General features: G+C 42.7%; 1 protein-coding gene and 1 long non-coding RNA gene across 2 annotated transcripts; one reads left to right on the forward strand and one right to left on the reverse strand.

The window, feature by feature from the left end:
• The first annotated feature begins 4,588 nt into the window (after positions 1-4,588).
• Positions 4,589-6,452, forward strand: LOC114502151 (gap junction gamma-3 protein-like). The gene has a single exon (XM_028519015.2). It carries the CDS (start codon positions 5,081-5,083, stop codon positions 5,768-5,770), a length of 690 nt encoding a protein of 229 aa, XP_028374816.1. The 5' UTR covers positions 4,589-5,080; the 3' UTR covers positions 5,771-6,452.
• A 66-nt stretch (positions 6,453-6,518) lies between these two features.
• Positions 6,519-9,435, reverse strand: LOC118499242. Its single transcript, XR_004901768.1, has 3 exons — positions 8,988-9,435; positions 7,807-7,968; positions 6,519-6,675 (listed from the first exon to the last, which is right to left on the reverse strand). It is a non-coding gene; the product is annotated as an uncharacterized LOC118499242 (long non-coding RNA).
• Between the last annotated feature and the right edge of the window lie 14,533 nt (positions 9,436-23,968).

The following is a 23,968-nucleotide window of genomic DNA, read 5'->3' on the forward strand; positions in this document are numbered from 1 at the left end:
ATGCAGAGAGGACAGTGGCATGGTTGTGGACTGGAAGGGTCAAGGCAGTGGCTGGCAAACAGGATATCCCACAATTGCAGGCAGATAAACTGGAACAACTGGGGAGTGAGACAAACAATGCAACCCAGGGTTCCACTGTGGGGAAATAAAGCTCAAAACCTCTGGCTGCAAAATCTGTGGGGGTTGTAGCAGTAGGATTAACTTCCAGTCTCACAGGAGAGTTCACTGGAGAGACCTACGGGGTCCTAGAATGTACACCAATCCAGGCCCAAGATGGAGGCATAGGTGGACACACTATGCTTCCTCATACAACCAAGATAAGAAGACAACAATTTAGAAACAGAAAAACCAAAACTAACAGAAAATTGATCTGAATGGAAGTCAGACAACCAAGAAGTTGAAATTGACCCATTCATCCAGACTGGTCGGAGGGGTGGAGTCAAGCAGCTGAGCTCGGGTCTCGGTTGGGGAGCAGAGAGTGTTGGGACCAGCGCGTAAAGCATCTGGGGGCACATAGGGCATCCGAGGCGTGCAAGACCACAGCAGGTGGACCCTGAGTGCACAGCCGGCAGCTGGCAGACCCCAGCCGAGGGGTGGCAACTGGCAGACCCAGTGAGGCAGCGATTGTGAAGCAAAGCAAGGCACACAACCCAGGATCCCAGCGCTGGGAAATAGAGCCTTAGGACACTGATTGAGGACACCTGTGGGAGTTGAGGTGCACGGGGAGACACCCAGCCTCACAGGAGAGGTCCTTGGAGGGTCCCATGGCATGCACAAGCCCACTCACATGGGAATTGGCACCAGAGGGAACCAGTTTGCTCTGGGGAAGAAGCAGAAGGGACTGAGGTCCCACAGAGAACGGAGCAAGCACCATTGTTCCCTCTCAACCCCTCCCCCACATACAACATCACACCCCAGTGACTAGGGTGCCCAGCCCTGGTGAACACCTAAGGCTCTGCCCCTCACCATAACAGGCATGACCAGGCCAAAAAAGAGAGAGAGAGAGAGAGAGAGAGGGAGATGGCTCAAACAGAAGACCAAATAAAAGCCCCAGAACCATCCTTTTAAGCGACTGAGAGATAGCCAACCTATCAGATGCACAGTTCAAAACACTGGTGATCAGGATGCTCACAGAATTGGTTGATTTTGGTTGCAAATTAGATGAGCAAATGCAGGCTACAATAAGTGAAATGAAAAAAATGCACAGGGAACCAATAGTGATGGAAAGAAAGCTGGGTCTCTCCAGTCAGAATGGCCATCATAAACAAAGCAACAAACAACAAGTGTTGGAGAGGCTGTGGAGAAAGGGGGTCCCTAGTGAACTGTTGGTGGGACTGCAGACTGGTACAACCACTATGGAAAGCAGTTTGGAACTTCCTCAGAAAACTAAAAATGGATCTGCCTTTTGACCCGGCAATTCCACTGCTGGGACTCTATCCTAAGAACACTAAAACACCAATTCAAAAGAACCTATGCATCCCAATGTTCATAGCAGAACAATTTACAATAGCTAGGTGCTGGAAGCAACCTAGATGCCCATCAGTAAATGAATGGATCAAAAAACTATGGTACATTTACACAATGGAATTATATGCAGCAGAAAGAAAGAAGGGGCTCATACCCTTTGCAACAGCATGGATGGAGCTGGAAAGCATTATGCTAAGCGAAACAAGCCAGGCAGTGAAAGACAAATACCACATGATATCACCTTTAACAGGAATCTAAACAACAAAACAAAAAAAAGTAGCAAAATATAACCGAAGACACTGAAATAGGGGATAGTCTGACAGTGACCAGAGGGGAGAGAAGAGGGAATTTCAGGGGGGAATGGGTAGGGTTTACAGGAACAAATTTGGAGGACACATGGACAAAAACTAGGGGTGGGGGGTAATGGGGGGAAGGGGAGAGGGTTGGGTGGGTGGGCTGGAATGGGAGTAGGGGGGAGAAAACTGTACTTGAACAATGATTAAAATTAAAAAATTTAAAAAAAAAAAGAAAGAAAGCTGGGTCTCACATCAATGGAGTGGACCAGAAGGAAGAAAAACACAACCACACAGAAAAGAATGAACAAACAAGAATTTTTTTTAAATGAGGAGAGGCTTAGAAACCTCCAGGACATCTTTAAATATTCCAACATCCTAATTATAGGGGTACCAGAAGGAGAAAAGGAAGAGCAACAATTGGAAAAGTTATTTGAACAAATAATAAAGGAAAACTTCCCCATTCTGGCAAAGGAAATGGACTTCCAGGAAGTCCAGGAAGCTCAGAGAGTTCCAAAGAAGTTGGACCCAAGGAGGAACACACCAAGACACATCATAATTGCATTAGCCAAGGTAAAAATGAAGGAGAGAATCCTAGAAGCAGCAAGAGATAAGGAGACAGTAACCTACAAAGGAGTTCCCATCAGACTGTCAGCTGATTTCTCAAAAGAGACCTTATAGGCAAGAAGGGGCTGGAAAGAAGTCTTCCAAGTCATGAAAGGCAAGGACCTATATCCAAGATTGCTCTATCCAGCAAAGCTTTCATTTAGAATGGAGGGTCAGATAAAGTGCTTCTCATCTAAGGTCAAGTTAAAGGAGTTCATCATCACCAAGCCCTCATTTTATGAAATGTTAAAGGGACTTATCTAAGAAAAAGAAGATTAAAAAAAACATGTATAGTAAAATGACAGCAAACTCACAATTATTAACAACCACACCTAAAACAAAACAAAAACAAACTAAGCAAACAACTGTAACAGGAACAGAACCACAGAAATGGAGATCACATGGAGGGTTAGCAACAGGGGAGTGGGATGAGGAGAGAGGGGGAAAAGGTACAGAGAATAAGTAGCATAAATGGTAGGTAGAAAATAGACAGGGGGAGGGCAAGAATAGTATGGGAAATGTAGAAGCTAAAGAACTTATGACACATGGACATGAACTAAAGGGAGGGAATGTGGGTGGGAGAGGGTATGCAGGGTGGAGGGGAGTGAAGGGGGAAATGGGACAACTGTAATAGCATAATCAATAAAATATATTTTTTAAAAATGTACACCAATCCACCCACCTAGGAATCAGCACCAGAAGGGTCCAATTTGCTTGTGGGTAGCAGGGGAAGTGACTGAAGGCAGGATGAGAGCACAGCAAGCAGCATTGTTTCCTCTCTGAAACACATACATATGACATATGTTCCCCACATACAGCGACATGACACAACAAAGTGCATTGCTCCTCCCTGGTGAATACCTAAGGCTCCGCCCCTTACAATGTAACAGGCCATTGCTGAGAAAAAGAAATAGGCCTAAATGAAAGAACAGATGAAAACTCCAGAAAAGGAACTAGGCGATAAGGAGACAGACAATATATCAGATGTAGAGTTCAAATCACTGGTAATCAGGATGCTCACAGAAATGGTTGAGTATAAGTGCAAAATAGAGGAAGAAGTAAAGGCTCTGCAATGTGAAATAAAAATATACAGGAAACCAACAGTGAAGGGGAAGAAACCAGGACAGAAATCAATGATTTGGAACAAAAGGAAGAAATAAACATTCAACCAGAACAGAATTAAGAAACAAGAATTCAAAAAAAAAATGAGACAAGACTTAGGAACCTCTGGGACAACTTTAAGTGCTCTAACATCCAAATCATAGGGGTGCATTTGTATGTTAGAAGAGAAGAGAAAGAGCAAGAAATTGAAAATTTATTTGAACAGATAATGAAGGAGAACTTCCCCAATCTGGCAAAGGAAATAGACTTCCAGGAAGTCCAGGAAGCTCAGAGAGTCCCAGAGTAATTGGACCCAAGGAGAGACACACCAAGGCACATCATAATTAAGTTCCCCAAGATTAAAGATAAGGAGAGAATCTTAAAAGCAGCAAGAGAAAAGGTGACAGTTACCTACAAAGGAGTTTCCATAAGACTGTCAGTTGATTTCTCAAAAGAAACCTTACAGGTAAGAAAGGGCTGGAAAGCAGTATTCCAAGCCATGAAAGGCAAGAACCTACACCCAAGATTACCCCATCCAACAAAACTATCATTTATAATAAAGGGCAAATAAAGTGCTTCCCAGATAAGGTTCATCATCACCAAGCCCTTATTATATGAAATGTTAAAGGAACTTATCTAAGAAAAAGAAGATCCAAACTGTGAATAGTAAAATGACAACAAACTCACAACTATCAACAACTGCACCTAAAAGACAAAAACAAAAACAAACCAAGAAAACAACTAGAACAGGAACAGAATCACAGAAATGGAGATCACATGGAGGGTTATTGGCAGGGAGCGGATGGGAGGAGGATGAGGGGAAAGGTACAGGGAATAAGAAGCATAAATGGTATATACAGAATAGATGGGGGGACAGAGGTTAAGAATAGTATAGGAAAAGGAGAAGCCAAAGAATTTACATGTATGACCCATGGACATGAACTAAGGGGGATGAGGCAGAAGGCTGGTGGGAGGGTAGGTGCACGGTGGAGGGGGATAAAGGGGAGGAAAAAATGGGACAACTATTATAGCATAATTGATAAAATATACTTAAAAAATAATAAAGATCAGAGCACCAAAGGCCAAAAAAAGCCTCAAAAACAAAATAAAGTGCTTGATGTCTTCCAAATTTTTCATTTTTTAATAAAAAAAACCTTCTCAGACTTATGCTTTTCCGAAATTCCATGCCAGCTAACACTCTTTAAGGACATTGTGACATTTTGAAAGGACCATATTTCTTTTCTCTTGACCATCCTTGAATGGGGACAGATATCCCAAGAGATTGCTGACCACGAAGGTGTGCTTCCTCCCACTGCCTGTCCTGACAGGTAACCCCTCAAAGGGATGTGATTGCAAGGCCATAGATTAACAGGAGATGCCTCATAGATGCTTACCAAGTAGAGAATCTTAGATTTCTTGCACAAGCTAGAGTCAGATCAATTTTTTAGTTCTTGCTCAGTCACTGTAGGGCATGAAACACCCTGCTTCACCAGAACACCAGAGGGAGAACAGGGCTCTTGACTGAATTTAAGCAAAATAATCCCCAGAAGCCCTGGGACCCCCCTTAGGTTACAATCAGTCATAATAACCTGTCTTCAGTGTTCCACAGCAGGATGCATGGCAGGTTCCTGAGGCGGCTGGTGGCTGAGGAGAGCTGGCACTCCACCCCAGTGGGGCGCCTCCTTCTTCCCATGCTCCTGGGGTTCCGCCTTGTGCTGCTGGCTGCCAGTGGGACCGGGGTCTATGGCGATGAGCAGAGCGAATTCGTGTGTCACACCCAGCAGCCAGGCTGCAAGGCTGCCTGCTACGATGCCTTCCACCCCCTCTCCCCACTGCGCTTCTGGGCCTTCCAGGTCATCTTGGTGGCTGTGCCCAGTGCCCTCTACATGGGTTTCACCGTGTATCATGGCATCTGGCATTGGGAAGACTCGGGAAAGGTGAAGAAGGAAGAGGAGACCCTGACCCAACAAGGACAGGACAGCACAGATGCCTCAGGGGCTGAAAGGCCCAGGCTGCTCTGGGCCTATGTGGCACAGCTGGGGGTGCGACTGGTCCTTGAGGGGGCAGCCTTGGGGGGGCAGTACCATCTGTATGGGTTCAAGATGCCCAGCTCCTTCGCATGTCGTCGAGAGCCTTGCCTTGGCAGTATAACCTGTAATCTGTCCCGCCCCACTGAGAAGACCATTTTCCTAAAGACCATGTTTGGGGTCAGTGGGCTCTGTCTCTTCTTTACTCTTTTGGAGCTTGTGCTTTTGGGCCTGGGGAGATGGTGTGAGCCCCTGGGGACTTTTTCTTCTTCCTGACACACACCTGCCCTGGACAGCACAAGGATGCTCCAGTGATACTCTGTCTCATCTGCTTGACCAGCCTTATTCTTTCCAAAACACCATGTGCCCCCACAGTCCAGTTAATAGTGGTGACATCTGATGACCTGGCCCAGCAGTGAATATAGCCAAGTATATGGACCCCTCCACTACATGACCAAACCAATTATCTTCCTAAAAATCCAGACTTGGGATCAATAGTGCCTGCAGTCTGTGCCAGGGGCATGAACAGAAAAAGGAGGAAATCTGGGTGTGCTTGGTGTACGTTAGCCTGATGTACAAGTGGAGGGAATGGCTTTTGAGCCTACAAGGAGAAAATGGAATCAGTAAGAAATGAGAGATAGATCACACAGACCCAGACAGAGATGAGAGACAGCGGGCAGGGAGAGTGGTGAGGGTGTTGTCTGAGTTGCTGATGGCTTTCCAGTTTCTGTTCTACTTCTTTGAACAGGACTGGAACTGGGCCTGGGGAGCCAGGCTGACAGTGTCCCTGCCCCAATCCACTGTTTCCCAATCTAGGGGTATGGGACATTTGGATGAGAACACTGGGATTGACAGAACCCCACTAGAATGTGGCTAAACATCAGCTTAACTGGAAAATAAAGATTCCGGGAAAATCTGGCCTGTGTCCAGGGGGCTGCTGCACAGGAAATCGGGTGGACTCTGAGGCTGGGTGGAGCTCCAGGGTCAGAAATAACTCTGCCCCATGAGCAGGTACTTATGCACAAATCACACCAGTGAGGCAGAAACTGCAGAATGTGTGTGTGCCACCAGGCTGGGGAACACAAGATGCTCTGGACACACTTCTCCACATTATTTACATATTGACCCATATCATTTCCCTCACAACAGGTTGCTGTGTCAAGGTCTTGAGAAGTAATCCTCTAAAGCAAACACGGAAAGGGGAAGTATGACATAAAGGCCAAATTGCTCTGGATTAAAATTTTAATGTGAAAAATGAAAAGCAAGCTCTTAAATGTACTACTGGAAAATATTTTTATAACCTTGGGGGCAGGAAGGATTTCCTAAACAAGACTCAAAAAGTATAAACAAAAAATAAGCTCTGGCTGGTGTGGCTCAGTGGATTGAGTGCTGGCCTGCGAAACAAAGGGTCACCAGTTCCATTCCAGTCAGGGCACATGCTTGAGTTATGGGCCAGTGCCCTCTGTAGGGAGTGTGCAAGAGACAACCACACACTGATGTTTCTCTCCATCTCTTTCTCCCTCCCTTCACCTCTCTCTAAAAATAAATAAGAAAGAAAGCTTGATTAAAGTCTACTGCATTAAAACTTAAAATGTGTACAACAAAGCAAAAACAAAGTGAAAAGCATATAAATCCACATGCTGAGAAGATATATTTTGTGTGCATAAAATCAATGAAATATTTAATATCCAAGTGCATTTTTAAACACCAACAAATCAATGAGTAAAGGCAAGTGGGGAATGGACAAATATTATGAACAAGACATTCACAAAAGAGAAAATAGGAAGTGGGAAATAAATAGATACTCAACTTCACTAGTAAATGGGAAAGTGCACATTAAAACAGTGAGATATATCAAAACCACAAGAAGACACCACCTCATACACACCAGGATGGTCAGAATCAAAAAGACAAACAACCGGTGTTGGCGAGGATGTGAAGAACAGGAGCGCTCAGGCGCTGGTGGGAATGTAAAATGGAGCAGCCGCTGCTGAAAAGTTTGTTGGTTCCTCCAAAGGTTAGACAGAGTTGCCACATGACCCAGCAATTCTATTTCCAGGTACATACCCAAAGAAATATAAACACATGTCCTCCTAAAAACTTATACAGGAATGTTTACAACAGCATTATTCATAATAGCCAAAAGGTAGAAAAAAACTCTATGACCATCATTAGATAAATAAAATATGGCATAATCACATAGTAAAATACTATTTATTAATCAAAAAAAGTGAAATACTAATGCATGCTAGATCATGGATGAACCTTGAAAACATTATGGTAAGTGAAAAAAGTCAATGACAGAGGCTCACATATTATATAATTCCTTTCATAGGAAACGTCCAGAATAGGCAAGTCTGTAGATCAGGCAGTAAAATAGGGGCTGACTGGAGCTGGAGGTAGGGGGTCGGGATGACAGCTAACTTTCACGCAGGGTCTCTTCTGAAGTCAGTCGTGCTGATGCTTGCACAACTCTGTAAATGCACAGAAACTACTGACGTACATGGACACTTTACATGGGTGGATTGTATGTGAACTACATGTGAATAAAGGTGTTTTTCTGAAGAGACATGTACCTTCCCCTCACCTACCCAAGGACGGTGAGCAATGGGAACACACACACTGCTGGTGGGAAAGTAGTGGGGGGCAACCACTTCGGACAGTATCCAGTAAAGCCAGACATTTACGGATCCATGTACTGAACAACGCCGCTCTTTGGCAGGTGCCCTGTGCAAATCCACGCAGGTGTGCAGGAAGAGACGAGTGCAATTCTATGTACTGCAACATTGTTTATGATAGTGAAATTTGGGGGGGGGTTGCTTTTACTTTTTATTGTATTTTTCCATTACCATTTATCCCCCTATGCCGTCTTCCACATCCGCCTCCACCCCACTAAAATTTCTTTTTAAAAAGATCAAAGTGTTCACCAATAGACTACTTGACAACATAAATTGTGACATAATCATAGGATGGAATGCTATACTGAACTTAGAGTTAGTGAACTAGAGCTACATGGGTTAACATAAATCACCTCAGAAATATATAATTTCATAAAAAGGTAAGTTTCAAAATAATATATACAGTATATCCACTTTATAATGTTAAATACATATAACCCAGTATTATTTATGGGTTTATCACATGCAGTAAACTAAAAATATGCAGAGGAAGCAGAACCAGCATATTCACAAAGAAGATGCCTCTGGCAGAGAGAAGACGGGGCCTACAAGGACTATGTATATCTGCTTTCCTAATGTTTTAGGTCTTTAAAATGTGTGTGTGTGTGTGTGTGTGTGTGTGTGTGTAGCAAAAATGGCAAAATGCTGAGATTTAGCAAAAGTAGGTTGTTATTTCACATGTGGTTATTTATAATATGCTCTACATTTCCTGTAGTATTGAAATATTTCATAATAAAATTAAAGTACTAAATGGCATTTAAAATGAAATTTAATTAACATGCATTATTCTATTTAAATTTTTTAACTTCAAATACTGACTATACACAGCAGCAAATTCATCTGGGTGCATAACAGTGCTGTGGGGTTTCAGGAGGTCAGTGAATCTGTGCACAGAGGCACGAGGAGGCAGGAAAAGGTGGTGCCCAGCAGGCATGCACACTAGTTTTAAATGGAGACTCTGAAAGGAAATGGCCTGGCCAGGTTCATGTGGTTTATGAATGACAGAGGCTGAATTTGATCCCTTCTTGGGATCAAGAAGAAACTTCCAATTACCAGATCAGTGCTATACTCACTGCACTTGTTCCCCCAAGTTCAAAGTCATACAGAGCCCTCAGGTAGGAATTCAGAAGCGTTTCAAAGTTACCTCTTGAGGTCATATGAATATTAGGTAATTACCAAGACAAACTTCATCACTAAACATACTGTTAGCATAAAATTAAAATATGTGTTACAAAACATTGCACATTCAGTAAAGAAAATGTGTATGTTTTAAAGAAAAGTATAAAGAAGAAAAACTTAGGGGACATGGGCTGGGATGGGAGTAAAAGGCAGAAAACTGTACTTGAACAACAATTAAAATTTTTGTAAAAAAGAAGAAAAACTCAACAAATCCCATCACTTAAATATGATCTTTCTCAACACTTTTATTTTGCTATACATTAACTTTTTAAAAATATATAAATTTGCAAATATTGTACAACTTACATCCTAATTATTTCCCATGTCCTGGAATATCCTGTGCAAGTGTTTGTTCTCCAGTGATAATATTCCATTGAATCGATGCTCCATGGCTTAACTAAAATGTATCCCTATGTCGGAGGCTTCTGCTGTTTCTAGTTTTTGATAGTGTAAATATTGCTGTGATATCTTCATGTCTGCCTTTTTAAAGCTTCTTGATGCATATTGCCAAGCTATCTTCTGAAACAATTGTCCATCCTTCTTGAGGACTATTTGTCTTTAGATATGAGAACAAGTTCTTAATACAATGCTATTGAACACCTCCACCCCACCCCACCCCAAAAAAGATACAAAACAGGGTATATGTGAGTTTGGGTTACTGGCTAAGCAAGTGGCCTTTAGAATAAAATTTAACAGCTTTAACTGGATGCTCTGCCATTTATAAGTCTGGGATTTCTCTACCTCAGTTTTCTTGTCTGGGAAATATAAATGTAGTACTTATCTCAGAGTGTGATGAGGATTAAAGTGAAGTAACACAGTAACTCTTTTTAGGGGCTGGTACATAAACATTAAATAATTATTAGCTATACTAGTTATTATGTTTGTTATTGTTATTGAGATAAAGGCCTTCTTAAGCCAGGTACTGTTCAAAAAGCTACCTGTACTAATTAATTTACTCCTCCAGACGACAGAAGTGTTGGGAACACCTCCCAGGTTGGACCCGTACACGGAAGGAGTGAGCCCTCCTTCCCCCTTCGGTCCTCCCTATTCTGCTCCTTGGAAACGGAGGTCGTGCCTGAACCTCCGTCTTGCACTGTGACCGTGACAACAGCACCCTGGGGATAATGGAACCGAAAGCTGAAAGCAACCTAGGTCCCAGGTGACAGTGGAGCCAGCGATCCAGCCCTGAATTGCCTAATTCAGACTTTTTAGATGTGAGAGAAATAATCCTCTGTCTTCCTTAAACCAGTCTTACCTGGAGTCCCATACATGTCTGTCAAACCTACATCCTAACTCGTACAGCCGGCCACCAGGCAGGTTCTGCCATTTGAGTCATTCCCGGGGTTTGTATTGAAATAAAGTCTCAAACTTCTGAAATGGCCTTTCCTGAAACTGAGACAGGAACAAATAAAAGGTGATAAAAACCCGGAAACAAAATGTTTTCCACTTAGTCAGGTTGTTGCTACCCAAGCAAACTATTTCTCTAAGCTGCTTAAACCGCTTGTACATTAATAGTTAGGGAATAGAAAGGGATGGTAAAAAACACGAGAGTGACCCCCAAGTATTTTCAGTATACACACTGAACTCCCCCTGCTATGCCCAATTAGCCCCGCCTTTCATATCCATCTGTCCACCAGCCATCTCTACTGTGTTGTCCCACAAGTGCCTCCTAGGCTCACGAAGTCTGCTGAGGGAACAGTCGGCTTCTCTGGACCCTTGAACACCCGATCCTTACGAGGAGGATCTTAAAACACATGCAGTGTGTCTGTGTCAGATTTCCTTCTTAGACTAATGAAAAACAAGCTTTCAGGATTCAGGAAAGACATTTCTGTCCTAGGCTGTAGGCTCCGTTGCAGTTGCATGTTACTGCCACGAGAGGGCATTATGTATCCTGCTAAAGATTCGGAGAAGTTCTTTCAGCAGCCCTAAGACACCGCAGGGCTCCAGGGAGCCGCTAGTGAGGAGATGGCGAGGACATTCTCTTCAAGTACATTTGTTGGCCCCATTTATAATTTTGGTGTCGTCTCACTCCGTTTTCACATCTGTCCTCCAGCTTTTCTACGAGCAGGTCCTGAAGACACTTAAGTTTATCACAAGTCTGAATTCCAGCAAGGTTTTCCCCACTCCACCCCATCCCCAAAGAAAACAAAAACAACCCCTCCCCCTCTGCCTTCAGGCTTCTGTTTCTCGCAGGCATTTTTATCCTCCCAACATTCAAACTAAGACCCTTTAGTTCCTGTCCCCTCCCTTTTTTCCCCATAAAGCCAAGATGTTACAAAGCTAAATTGTGCTCTAACTCTGGCCCTTTTCTCCGCCCAGCCTGCACCTCCCTCGCTGTGCTTCAAACTGGTATTTTGGAATCCTCCCAAGTCTCCCTCCTTTCCAATCTTCCTTAAAACTCTGACGACACAGGTAAAATCACAACGTTTCTTCCCTCTTTAAATGTTAAGATGGAAGCAACCCAACTGTCCATCGAAGGGTAAATGAATATATAAAATGTAGTCTGTCTATCCACACAATGAGGTATTGATCAGTGTTAAAAAGAAAGGAAATTCTGGCACATAGTCCAGCGTGGATGAACCTTGACAATATTATGCTAAAAACAGCATGACTTGGATTAATCCAGAACCAGCTGTTCAATCCAGATACTTTTACCAATAGACCTGGCTTTTGAGACAAAAGTCTCAACACATGGGAAACAGTGAGACAGAGAGATCAACTTCTAACATAACTAATTTATAATAAACCTTTACGTTAGCTATTTCCTCAGCCTCCAATTTCCATTTTTAACTAAGCAAAATGGCTGGGTTGAATTTCGTTTCCTCAAGTAGACTTTTCTATTAAAGAAAGGAAAGTTCTCAATCTCCATTCTCTATCTTGTAATAAATAACGTCACCTAAGAAGTAATAAAGCTGGCATTTTAGTTTACAAATGAGGCTTTGTGGCTTTGGATATTGAAAATTTGTCTGAGGTATCTTAGTGTACTGGCCAAGAGAATAAGCAGTCTGGAATTAGCCCCAGGGCTGCTCCTGGGTCTTCCAGTTCCAGTATGACTACTCTGCAATAACCATGGTCATATGATTTTTATCTTTCATTCCGTTTTGCAGAGTATCACAATTATTTAGAGGTGTGTATATTGAACCACCCCTGCATCCTAGGCATTAATCACAGTTGATCACATTGTATGATCCTTTTAATGTGTGTTTTTAATTGGTTTGCTAACATTTTGTTGAGAAGTTTTGCATCTATGGGTATTCATCAAGGATACTACCCTGTAGCTTTCTTTGCTTGTAGTGTCCTTATCTGGCTTTGATATCAGGATAATGCTGGTCTCATAAAATGAGTTTGAGAGTGTTCCCATCTCTTAAATTTTCTGAAAGTATTCGAGAAGGTTGGGCATTAATTCTTTTTTAAGTGTTGGATAGAATTCACCAGGGAAACCATCTTGTCCTGGGCTTTTCTTGTTGGGAGATTTTTGATCACTGGTTCAATCTCCTTACTTATTATTGATCTTCAGGTTTCAGCCTTGGTAGGTTTAGCCTTCCATTCTGCTTTTGTGCTTTTCAACTATGGATAATTTTACTGGGGAGATGGTTAATTTTGGAAAATAAAGCACTATATACAACCTTCAAATACTCCTACCTCGCTCTCCAAATACAGAGCTTAAGGTATCTGAGGAAACTGCCACAGGAGGCGGGCAGTGAACGGAAAGGGAGGTGCAGACAGGAAGGTCACCCCTGTTGTGCCTGGATGCAGTCCTGCTCTAGAGTGGATTTTGAGCTTACAAACCCACAGACCAGACACTCCTGTGTATATTCCCTACTTTCCACACATCCTCTTGCTAATTCACACCTCAGATGCTGCTATTTTCTTTTTTTCATTCTTTTTTTTAAATATTTTATTTACTTATTTTTAGAGAAGGGAGGGAGAGAGAGAGAAACATCAATGTGCGGGGGTCATGGCCTGCAACCCAGGCATGTACCGTGACTGGGAATCGAACCTGCGACACTTTGGTTCGCAGCCCGCGCTCGATCCACTGATTAAGCTACACCAGCCAGGGTTTTTTTAAATTCTTTTGAATTATTTTCTAATAGTGTTGCCTTTTTCTAGTTCTCAAAGCTATGTAAAATGCAGGACATTAGGAACAATATGCAGAGTGAAAAATACTCATGTTTCTTCTAACAGTGGCAGGACTTTTCTAATGCTCTCCCTGGTACTAATTTCCTATAAATACCAAGTAATTTGCTCAAAGCTGTTGTAAGCTTTTTTTTTAAAGTCTTACAGAACCTTCCTGGTAGCTGGCACAGAGTTTCAGTTTTTGTTCTAATCCCTTGAAAATGCTGAGGTTGGGGTGGTATTGCCATACTCATTCATGAAATATTGGTTAACATCCTTACTGTAGGGAATAAGGAAATTAAGAACTAAATTTCACCTTAGTAAACAAGAACCACATTGTAACTAAAAGGAAATGATAAAAGAGACAAAGTACAGTTAAGCAAACAGCCTGTGTTGAGCAGATGCTCTCCCCTGGGTAGGCTAGATAAGCAATGCTTTGTAGTTTTAATGAGAAAATAAGAACCTAGCTAGCTAGAGCCAGGAGATTACTAGGTTAATGAACAAACATCCTGCCTTCCTGCCTTATGCAAGAATGCTTGGTTTGAAATTCCCGCGCTCGATCTTTGTAAGCGAATTGCTAACGGCCACGTCTGCTTCTGTATAACGCTTGTTTGCCCGCCCCTATATAAGAACGTAGTTGTAAGCGCTCAGCACGTCTCTCATTTGCAGCTCCTTGTGGGCACTGTGTCGCTGGACACTTTGAGAATTCGCCCCTGCGCAGGTTAAACTTGGCCAATAAAGTAACATCTTTGATACCCTGAAAGTCTCCAATATTTGTTCTCGCGTTTGCTGGATGCAACACTTACCTACAAATATTTATTTACATTCTGCTACCAATCCTGTTTACTATTTCAGAAATCTATGTTTCTAACACACATCTAATGCTTTTTACATGGAATTGTGTTTTCTCTGAGCTCTTTTTTGCATGTGTAATAAAATACACATAACACAGAATTTACTGTCAACCATTTTTATTTTTTTTTAAAGATCTTATTTATTTATTTTTAGAGATGGGGTAAGGGAGGGAGAAACAGAGGGAGAGAAACATCAGTGTGAGACAGAAACATCAATGTGTGAGAGAAACATTAGTTGGTTGCCTCTAGTACTTGCCCCGACCATTCGGGACCAAACCAGCAACCCAGGCAAGCGCCCTTGTTACGGGGCAGAACAGGGCCAGTCACGTGGTGCCTTGGTGTGTGACCCAACTGGTAGAAACAGGTCTTTATTTATAACATTCCAACCTTGGGAGAGTTTACAGTACCTCAGCTCAGAGCCCTCCTTTCCCACGAGATCCAGCACTTCCCCTGCTCCCCACCAGGCTACCAGCCAAAAGCATCCCCCAGAGCTCCCCGTGTCCTTATCTGTGCAGGATCTGGAACACACTGTCATCAGCCTCCGTGTAATAGTCCAGAAAAACAGTGCCGGTTACTCTGGATCACAGTGAAACTCAGGAAAGGCACGGGTCTTAAAAGTCCAGGTAAAATCCAGATGCAGCAGATCAGGATCTTGCAAGGAAGGCCTCCGCAGCCCTGGAGTCAGCCAGAGCAGGCACCATCACAGCAGCAGCACCTTCTTTCTTACTAGTCCAGGCCGCATGGCCTCCTTCCTCATTGTAAACTACAAAGTTGCTTGTTTACTACTCCCTTCCCACTGCTGCTGGCTCTCAAACCACATGGTCAACTCTCCCCTTATCCTTCCCGAACCACAGGGCAGAGAGAGAGGGAGGGAGAGCGATTCTCACCTCCTGGCTGCCACTCCGATTTTACACCCAGGCCTGGGGCTCTGGCTCAACCCCATCTCCAACTCCTCCCTCCCACACGAGGCTACATTTTGCCTGTCCTCTGGTATCTTGCATTTGTTCAGCTGCCATCCCCAAGCTGGGTAGGCGTCTCCCTGTGATAAGGGGAACCGCCCCCTGCTTCTCAATGCAGGCGCTGCCCCCCACAGCAAGGGTTAAAGTCCTGCCCATCTCCCTGGCCCCAAGCGGGCAGGAACAGCTATTTAACATAACTATGACACTAACCAAGTGGCCATAGTAATGCAAAGTAACTCTCAATGTCCATCCTCCACTTTCTCCATCCCCCAAGCCAGGTTTATGGGGAATATCCTCTGAACCCATTACACCCTGACCAGGAATCAAGCCAGCAACCTTTCGATTTGTGGAATGATGCCCAACCAGCTGAGCTACACCAGTCAGGACTCAACCATTTTTAAATACACAGATCAACTGGCATTAAGTACATTCACTTTGTTGTGGAACCACCACCACCATCCACCTCCATCTTTTCACTTTGTAAATGTAAAAATTTATGCTCATTAGACAATAACTCCCTCTTTTCCCCTTCCCCAGCCCCTGGCAGCCACCATTGTACTCTCTGGCTCTGAATTTGACGACTTTAGGTCTCTAGGTACCTCATGTGAGTGAGAGCATACAGTGTTTGTCCTTTAGTGCCTGACTTACTTCACTTAGCATAGTGTCCTCAAGTTCATGTATCTTGTAGCAAATGTCAGAATTTCCTTCCTTTCTCAGGCTGAATAATATTCCATTGTATGAACATAGTATGTTTTGTTTATCCATTCATCTGTCTATGAACACTTAAGTTTTCACCTTTGCTATTATGAATAATGCTGCTATGAACACAAATGTACAATATCTCTTCAAGTCCCTGCTTTCAATTCTGTGGGTACATACCCAGAATTGGAATTGCTAGATATACAGTAATTTGGTTTTAAATTTTTCTGAGGAGCTGCCATACAGTTTTCTGCAGCGGTTGCAACCATTTACCATTTCCACCAGCAATCCTCAAGAGTTCCAATTTCACCTTGCAAACAAGCACTTGTTACCTAGTGTTTTTTGGCGGTTTTTTGTAGTAGCCATCCTAGTGGGTATGTGATGGCCTTCTCTGAATTCTTGCATGCTCATGTTACATGTTTCTTGCCATTTTGAAAGCATAAGTTTTAATTTTAATAGTATTCATTCTTCTAAGAGGCAGTCCCTGGCAGTGGAAAGACAGGCATGGCACAAGTCCTGGGTTACGACACAGTTGACACTGGGAAACCCTAAGCAGGTGATAACTTTCTCCAAGCATCACATTCCTCATCCTTTGGAGCAGGGGGAGGTGAGCATGACAACCCGCCATGTGCCAACCCTTAGCAGAAACAGGCCTGGGTACATTTTAAGAGGAGTTTCTCTTCCACGTATGAGTTGCTGGATCCGATTTCTAATTTTTTTTAATTCATTTTGCTGCCCCTGGAGTGGGGTACAAGCCCCAGGGAACCGGGTTCTTGCACTAGAGGTCCTGGGTGTCTTTGAAGCCAGGGGGAACCACCGAGATGTGGGGCCTCCGGAGTCCTAGAAAGGGCGCTTCGCCAGGCAGACGCGGGCACACTTACGGCCTTTGTGTGTCGCCAGCGCTCAGCTGGCGGGGTGCCCGCGGTGAGGCCCGCTCTGCCGGCCCGGGGAAACTGCGTTTTCAGACCCGCAGCGCCAGTCTCGGCCTCGGGAGACCCGAAAAGGACCCGCGGCCCGCTGTGGGCGTTGAGTCTCTCTTCCTGCCCCCGCACTGTTGGTCTCGCCCTTCCTTCGGGCCCCCAGGTGGCGGGGAGTGCGGGACTGATTTCCAAAGACTCCAGGGAGGTTGGTGGGAGGAGTCCACGCTTTCCCCTAGGTTCGGTCCTTCTTGGAGCCCGCCTCCGCCTCCGATATCCTTGCGCCTATCCTTGGAAACGCCTCTTGAAAGGACTTTGTGGAAGGTCCAGGTTGTTGAACCCCTCCCTCGGCTTTCCGTTTTCTTTATTCAACTCAATAACCCGAGCGTTGGCTAGGTATAGGGCGAATGAGTACACGGACTAGATTCTGCTTTTCCCGGATAGGGGTGTGCTAGCAAGGGAACCGACGTGTGTTCTTGATAGAGAATGAACTTTTGTAACCGAGAGATAGGTGGAGCTGGTGTGGCAGAGATGGAAAAGACTGCAGAGTGGGTGATTTCCGAAGAAGTGGCAGGACTTGGAGTTGTGGAAATACACTTCCAGCCAAGAACATGCTAGCCAGAGCTGGAGCAAAGGCACAAAGGAGGAAAAGTGGGGAGAACTGCAATTAGAGTGGTAAATATTTCGACACCATTCTGATAAATGCGTATTCTGTGCTGGATAGTGGAGTTCAAGAATGCGGGGCCAGAAATCAAGCCCAAGAGATTGTTAAATCCCGCCTGCTAAAAATAGCCAAGCTCCTCCCATCCCCCCACACCCCCGAGTTTTTCAAACGAAATTTGGAATTTAATTAAAATCAGGACAGGGATACAGCAAACAAACAAACATACTTTTCTGTTCATCAGATTTTGAGACTGTAAGCATCTCCAAAATTTTGGAGGTCCAGTTTATTCCTGAGAGGCATCACCTGTTACAAAAGGTTTCACTCTTCCACTATTCCCTTTCAAAACAAAACAAAACAAAACTGGGTTTGTTTTCTAGAGATAGAATGGCAGAATGAGATGTGAATGCCACTTATTGGCTGTGTGACCTTGGGCAATTTTCTTAACCCTTCTGACCCTCAGATTCCTTGTTTCCTTACTTCTAAAGGAGGGATAATAATAGTACTTATTTAATAGGGAGAAATGAATGAGGTGATATTTATGAAGCACCCACCTGAATGTATGTAACTGGTAATACTAAACTAGTACTCCTGCATATCTCTCTGCGCCTCATGTACAGAGGTGTCATTCCACATTTTTTTCTTGTGTAATCACAGGCATCTGACACTTTTCTTAGTGTCTTTATTTTTCTTCGCACAAACCTCTTTTGCTACTTTCACTATTCTTGCCTTCCTCAATTTCATTTTAGACTTTGCTTTTATTCTACTTTTTAAGATTTTTCTCTTCTTTGAGTACTTTCCCCTTTAATTTATTTTTCATGCTTTAAATCAAGTGTATTCTTTTTATACACAGATGTGTATGTTGTATCATGCTATGTGCTTTCCTAAAAACTTCATGTTCTACAAAATCATTCAAAATTAGACCAAGGCTAATGGAGCAAACAATACAAAACTATGTACTTTTGTAACAAACATCAAGAAAATAACATTCTCAATTTGAAATGTTGGCACAGATAAAAGACATTGTATTACTAAGAAAGAAACACTGCTGTACATGGGAATTTACACTAAAAAATAGAAGGTTAGACATACAGAGGGCCAACAGGTGCATGGAAGGGTGCTCAACATCCCTAATCATCAGGGAAACGCAAATCAAAACCACAGTGAAATATCACCTCACACCTGTTACAATGGCTGTCATCAAAAAGAAGAGATAACAGATGCTGATGAGGATGTGGACAAAAGAGAACCCTTATGCTCTGTTGGCAGGAATATAAATTAGTGCAGCCTGTATGGGAAACAGTATGGAGATCCTCAAAAAATAGAACTACCATATGAACCAGCAATTCCACATCCGGGTATATTCTGAAGGAAATGAAACACTATATCAAAAAGATAGCTACACCCCATGTTATTGCTGCAATGCCGCATTATTCACAACAGCCAAGACATGGAAACACTCTAAGTGTCCATCCACAGATGAATGGGCAAAGGGGAGGTGATATACATATGAATGTTTTTCAGCCATGAGAAAGAAATCCTGCCATTTACGACATGGATGGACTTTCAAGACATTATTCTAAGTGAAATAAGTCAAACAGAAAAAGACCTACTGTATGTTCTCACTTATTTATGGAATCTAAAAAATAAAAAACACACTCATAGAAAACAGATTGGTGGGGGTGGGAAGGTGAAACAGGTGAAGGTATTCAAAGGTACAAACTTTCAGTTATAAATAAGTCCTGGGGATGTGATGTACAGCATGGTATCTATAGTAAACAATACTATATTGTCATATATTTGAAAGTTGCTAAAAGAATATGATCTTGAAAGTTCTCATTATAAAAACCTGTGACTGTGAGGTGATGGATGTCAATGAAACTTACTGCGGTGGTCATTTTGCAGTATATACATATACTGAATCATTATGTTGTACACCTAAAACTAATAAAATGTAATATGTCAATTATATCTCAATAAAACTAGAAAATTTTTAAAAATAAAAGGAGAAAGGTAGCTTGATTGGAGGGCTGTAAAGAAAGGTTGAGGCTCTTGAATAAGGGAGACACAGACAAATACACAAAGATTCGGGGCAACTATGTGATAAGCCTTTCCAAAATGAAGCTCATGGCCATCTGAACCAACAGGTGTGCTGTACCCGGCTGCCCGGCAGCTAGCTGAGTTCAGCTTTGTTGGTATGCATTGCTTTTGGGTTAGCGACACAAAGTATGAATGTACTGCAAAGACTTGTATACAAACCAGAGACAATGAAAATAAGAACAAACTGACAGTAACCAGAGGGAAGGTGGGAGGAGGATAAGGTGCAGGGGGACGTTTCAGGAACATGTGTAAAGGACACATGGACAAAACCAAAGGGGGTAGAATCAAAGGTGGGAAGTGGGGGTGGCTGGAGTGGGGAGGAGTGGAAGGAAAATGGAAGCAACTGTACTTGAACAACAATAAAAAACAAGTTTTAGAAAGACTTGTATATGAAACGACTATATTATACTAATTATCATTACCCTATTTACCAAGTATATATGAACTAATTCACATCCTAGAAACACACATTCCAGTTAAATAGACCATCTGGTCATTGTTTTCTTCTGGTCCTCTTATAAGCCCTCCAGCTACATTTTTCCTAATTTCTCAGGAAAAGATATGATGGATAATAATTGTTTGTTTTTATAGCAGAGGGGCACAGTTAAAAACTGGGAACACACTTGGGGTGGCGTGGACAAGATTGAAATACAAGCAATACAGGTAGTCCTCAAGTTACAAGTGCCCAGTTCACAAATGTCCAGTACTAGAGTGGCCACTAAAGTGGCCTCCTTCCTTCTGTCTCTCCCCTCCCCTGAACCCCCTCTCTCCACAGCCCACAACCCTGAAGGCTCTGAGGAACAACCAAGAGTTAAGCTTCGAGGACATGTCTGATCTAGCATCTCTTCCTCACCATCTCGGGGAAATCTTGTGCTCATTGCCACCTGTCTGTGCCCGGCACTGCTCACCATTCAGTTACGCCGTCAGGCCCACTCTCACACAGGTACCAGCTCCCTCTTTTTCATCACTTGCCTTTGACCTTAGAAAACGTACTCTTTTTCTCTCACTCTCTTCATTGTACTTGTGAACTTTAAAACTACAAAAATTATGGCTGATTTGACACACAATAATGCAGAGATACAAGTGTATTGAGAAAAGGGAAGACCATAAGTATCAAAGTAAAATTACATGGATGCTGCTAGTACCTCAACTATTTGAAAGCCCAGATACCTCAATCAGAACCTCTACAGAGCCTCAAAGACTAGATTCCAAAGTGAACGAAATAGTGTTTCTAGACCAATTTTATTGTTTTTCTTTTGTACTTGGGTGCTAGAATTGCAATGTTTTCTCCTCTTTCGTTCACTGCAGGTACAGTGTTTTGTCTGCATCATGTTTTGGCCAAGCTTTTGTGAGAGCATAACTGATGTCTGTAGCATCAGGTAAGGGAGAGGGAGCTCCAAATTTCAAAAAGCCAATCTACAAATGGACTATTGGAATATGTTATTATTGTACATTAAAGACAACCATTTATATGTTAGTATTTTAGCCTTCTCATGTTCTACTGATGTAAATCATTTTTCTTCATTCAACCCACATTTAGTGGCATCTTGCTAGTGTTTTGGGAAATAACACTTTTAATCATTCTGCATGGAACTCTTTCTAAAGTTTATGAAATTTTATAAATCACATGTACATGCGCATGTGATTTATAACATTTTTTCTGACTCAGTCAAAATTATGAATGTCCTTTACACAATGATGTCCTCAGGGTTCTTTGCCCTGCATGAAATGATTCTACCTACATAACTTTCTTAGTTTCACTGTACATCTCTTTCCCTTTTTTGATAATCCTTAACAGAGCATATGCTTTTAGTGATTTGAGAGAAGGAGAGAGAGAGAAACATCAATGTAAGAGAGATGTCAATCAGTTGCATCTGTATGCGCCCAGACGGGGATCAAACCTGCAACCTAGGTAAGTGCCCTGACTGGGATCGAACCTGCAACCTTTTAGTGTACTGGACAGTGTTCCAAACAGCTGAGCCACCTGGCCAGGGTTGTACATTGCTTTTTAAAGAAAAAGTCAACACAAAACTTATATTTACAGATAATTTTCTCAGACAATTAAACATGAACCCTGCTTTTTCTGTCATTATTATAATAGCCTCTGAAGTGTTTAAAGTTATTTCATGTGCCATTTTGTAAACATGGTTTGACACAAATGTTTACTTTGTAATGTTCAAAGAGGAACCCCAAGCCTCTTTAAAAATAAAAGCAAACCCCTTTGCATGAGCTTTAGTCCCCATTTCTCAAACTTGTTGTAGACAGCCCTGATATTTCTTACCCCATTTAATAGTAAATGTATTCACAAGAGTGAAGTGATGTATACACACTTGTTTTCCCATTTCCTTTTTGGCAATGGTTATAAAGCATCATTTCCTGCGTCTGCTCTATCCCCATCATCACCTATCTCCCCTGGTCCTTCTTGGAACATTAAAACTCCCTCTTTCTAGGAGCAAGTCTGTAATCAGTCTGTTCTCAACCACGTGGTTCCACTGTTGGAAGGTGGGACTGTGAGTAAAACCACATCAAGAATTGCTCTTTCAAGGAAGTTCACTTCCCAAGGGCTCTATCCATGCTGGAGCATTGCACAGTAATCAGAAATGCTGTGCCCCAGAGGACTCATCCCATAGTACTAAACTGTCACTGGGCCTTGGTTTTGCCTGTTTTTAAATAGGGACATAAAACTTCACCGAAGATCCAGTGAAGAAGGATAGATGAAAGCACCTTGGAAACCACAAAACATTAGCGCATATAACAGCCACAGAGGATAAGCACCTACTAGGAATCAATAATAGTACTAGATGGTTTTTATCCATGATGGGGTCACTTTTAAAACCCAGACAACTCTGCAGGGTTGGAATTTTGCCTAATACCTTAATAAGAAAACCAAGGTGCAAACAGTTGCCATGAAAAAGTTCAGCAGCACAATCAAGTCAGTTCAGGTTTAAAGCTCATGCTCTTTTCACTAAAACCCTTTTCCAAATAGAAGCTCTTATTTTCCTCTCTAACCAGGATGAAGATAAGAGCTGTGTTTAAGTTCTTAACCAACAGCGATGGGGTGGCAGTGATTCTCCGCCTCAGCGTGGCTGGCTGGGAAGCACACCAGCTCTCCACGACTTGTGCATGCATCTTAGAGCAGGCCCCAGTGGCCTGGGAAAGCCATGGGCTCTATGCATTTTGGTGAATTTTGCTGCATAATGTAACAGGATAATTAAAGAGTTTAAGATAATAGGGTAGACCTGGCTGGCATAGCTCAGTGGATTGAGCATGGACCTATGAACCAAATGGTTGCTGGTTCGATTCCCAGTCAGGGCACATGCCTGGGTTGTGGGCCAGGTCCCCAGTAGAGGGCACATGAGAGGCAACCACACATTGATGTTTCTCTCCCTCTTTTTCTCCTTCTCTTCCCCTCTCTTTAAAAATAAATAAATAAAATATTTTTAAAAAAAAAGACAAGAGGGTAGTATGACCTTGCATTCCAAATATAGGCAGAGGTAATGGAATATACTGTACCAGAAGTTCTAACTTCCTCAGATTATCAAGTAGACGCACAAATGACAAGTGACATAGAACAACACAAGGACTCGATGGCTCTTTGAAAATGCTAAGCGACAACAAAAAATTGTTTTAAAGAAATGCAGAAATGTCCTTATCCATAGGGATTCACATGTCTTCTTTAAGTTTTGAGAACAATTCAATATATAACCTGAATACAGCCATATGTTTTACCCTAGAAAAATCCTGGAGCTTTATTTTCCGGCTCCAAAATGGCCTGGTTGCCCCCTCAGTTCCTGCACAGCTGTCATCTCAGGGTCTCCCTTCAGCAGCACGTGGGGAGCCCTGGTCCCACCCCCACCTGCACCCCCATAAGACCTCCTGCTTCTGGGTCTCAGTTCTCTCTCTAGTGGCCTCCCTTTGGTAGCAGCACAGCCCCACATAAGCTGCCTGAGATAGGATGCCTGTGGAGCAAGCATTTCAAGAACTTGCACATCTGAAAATGCCTTTTTACTCCTCTCATAACTCTTCCTTAGTTTGAGTATAAAATTCTAGTTTGGAAATTATTTCCCCTTGGAATTTTGTCTTCTAACTCACAATGTTCCTGATAAGAAATCAGGAGTGTGGGGCTGGGTGAAGGTGAGTGAGCAAAGGGAGAAGAGGCAGGGACCCCTGTAACAGCATAAACAGGTTTGTTTTTTTTTTTAAAGAGAAATCAGGAGCGTTCTGATTCTTAGTCCTTTACATGAGACTTCTGGAAATCTTTGGGTTCTAAAATTTCACATTGATGAGCCAGTTTTGTTTAATTCTTTCCCA

This window comes from Phyllostomus discolor, chromosome 3 (assembly GCF_004126475.2).
Source record: "Phyllostomus discolor isolate MPI-MPIP mPhyDis1 chromosome 3, mPhyDis1.pri.v3, whole genome shotgun sequence".
NCBI classification, from domain to species: Eukaryota; Metazoa; Chordata; class Mammalia; order Chiroptera; family Phyllostomidae; genus Phyllostomus; species Phyllostomus discolor.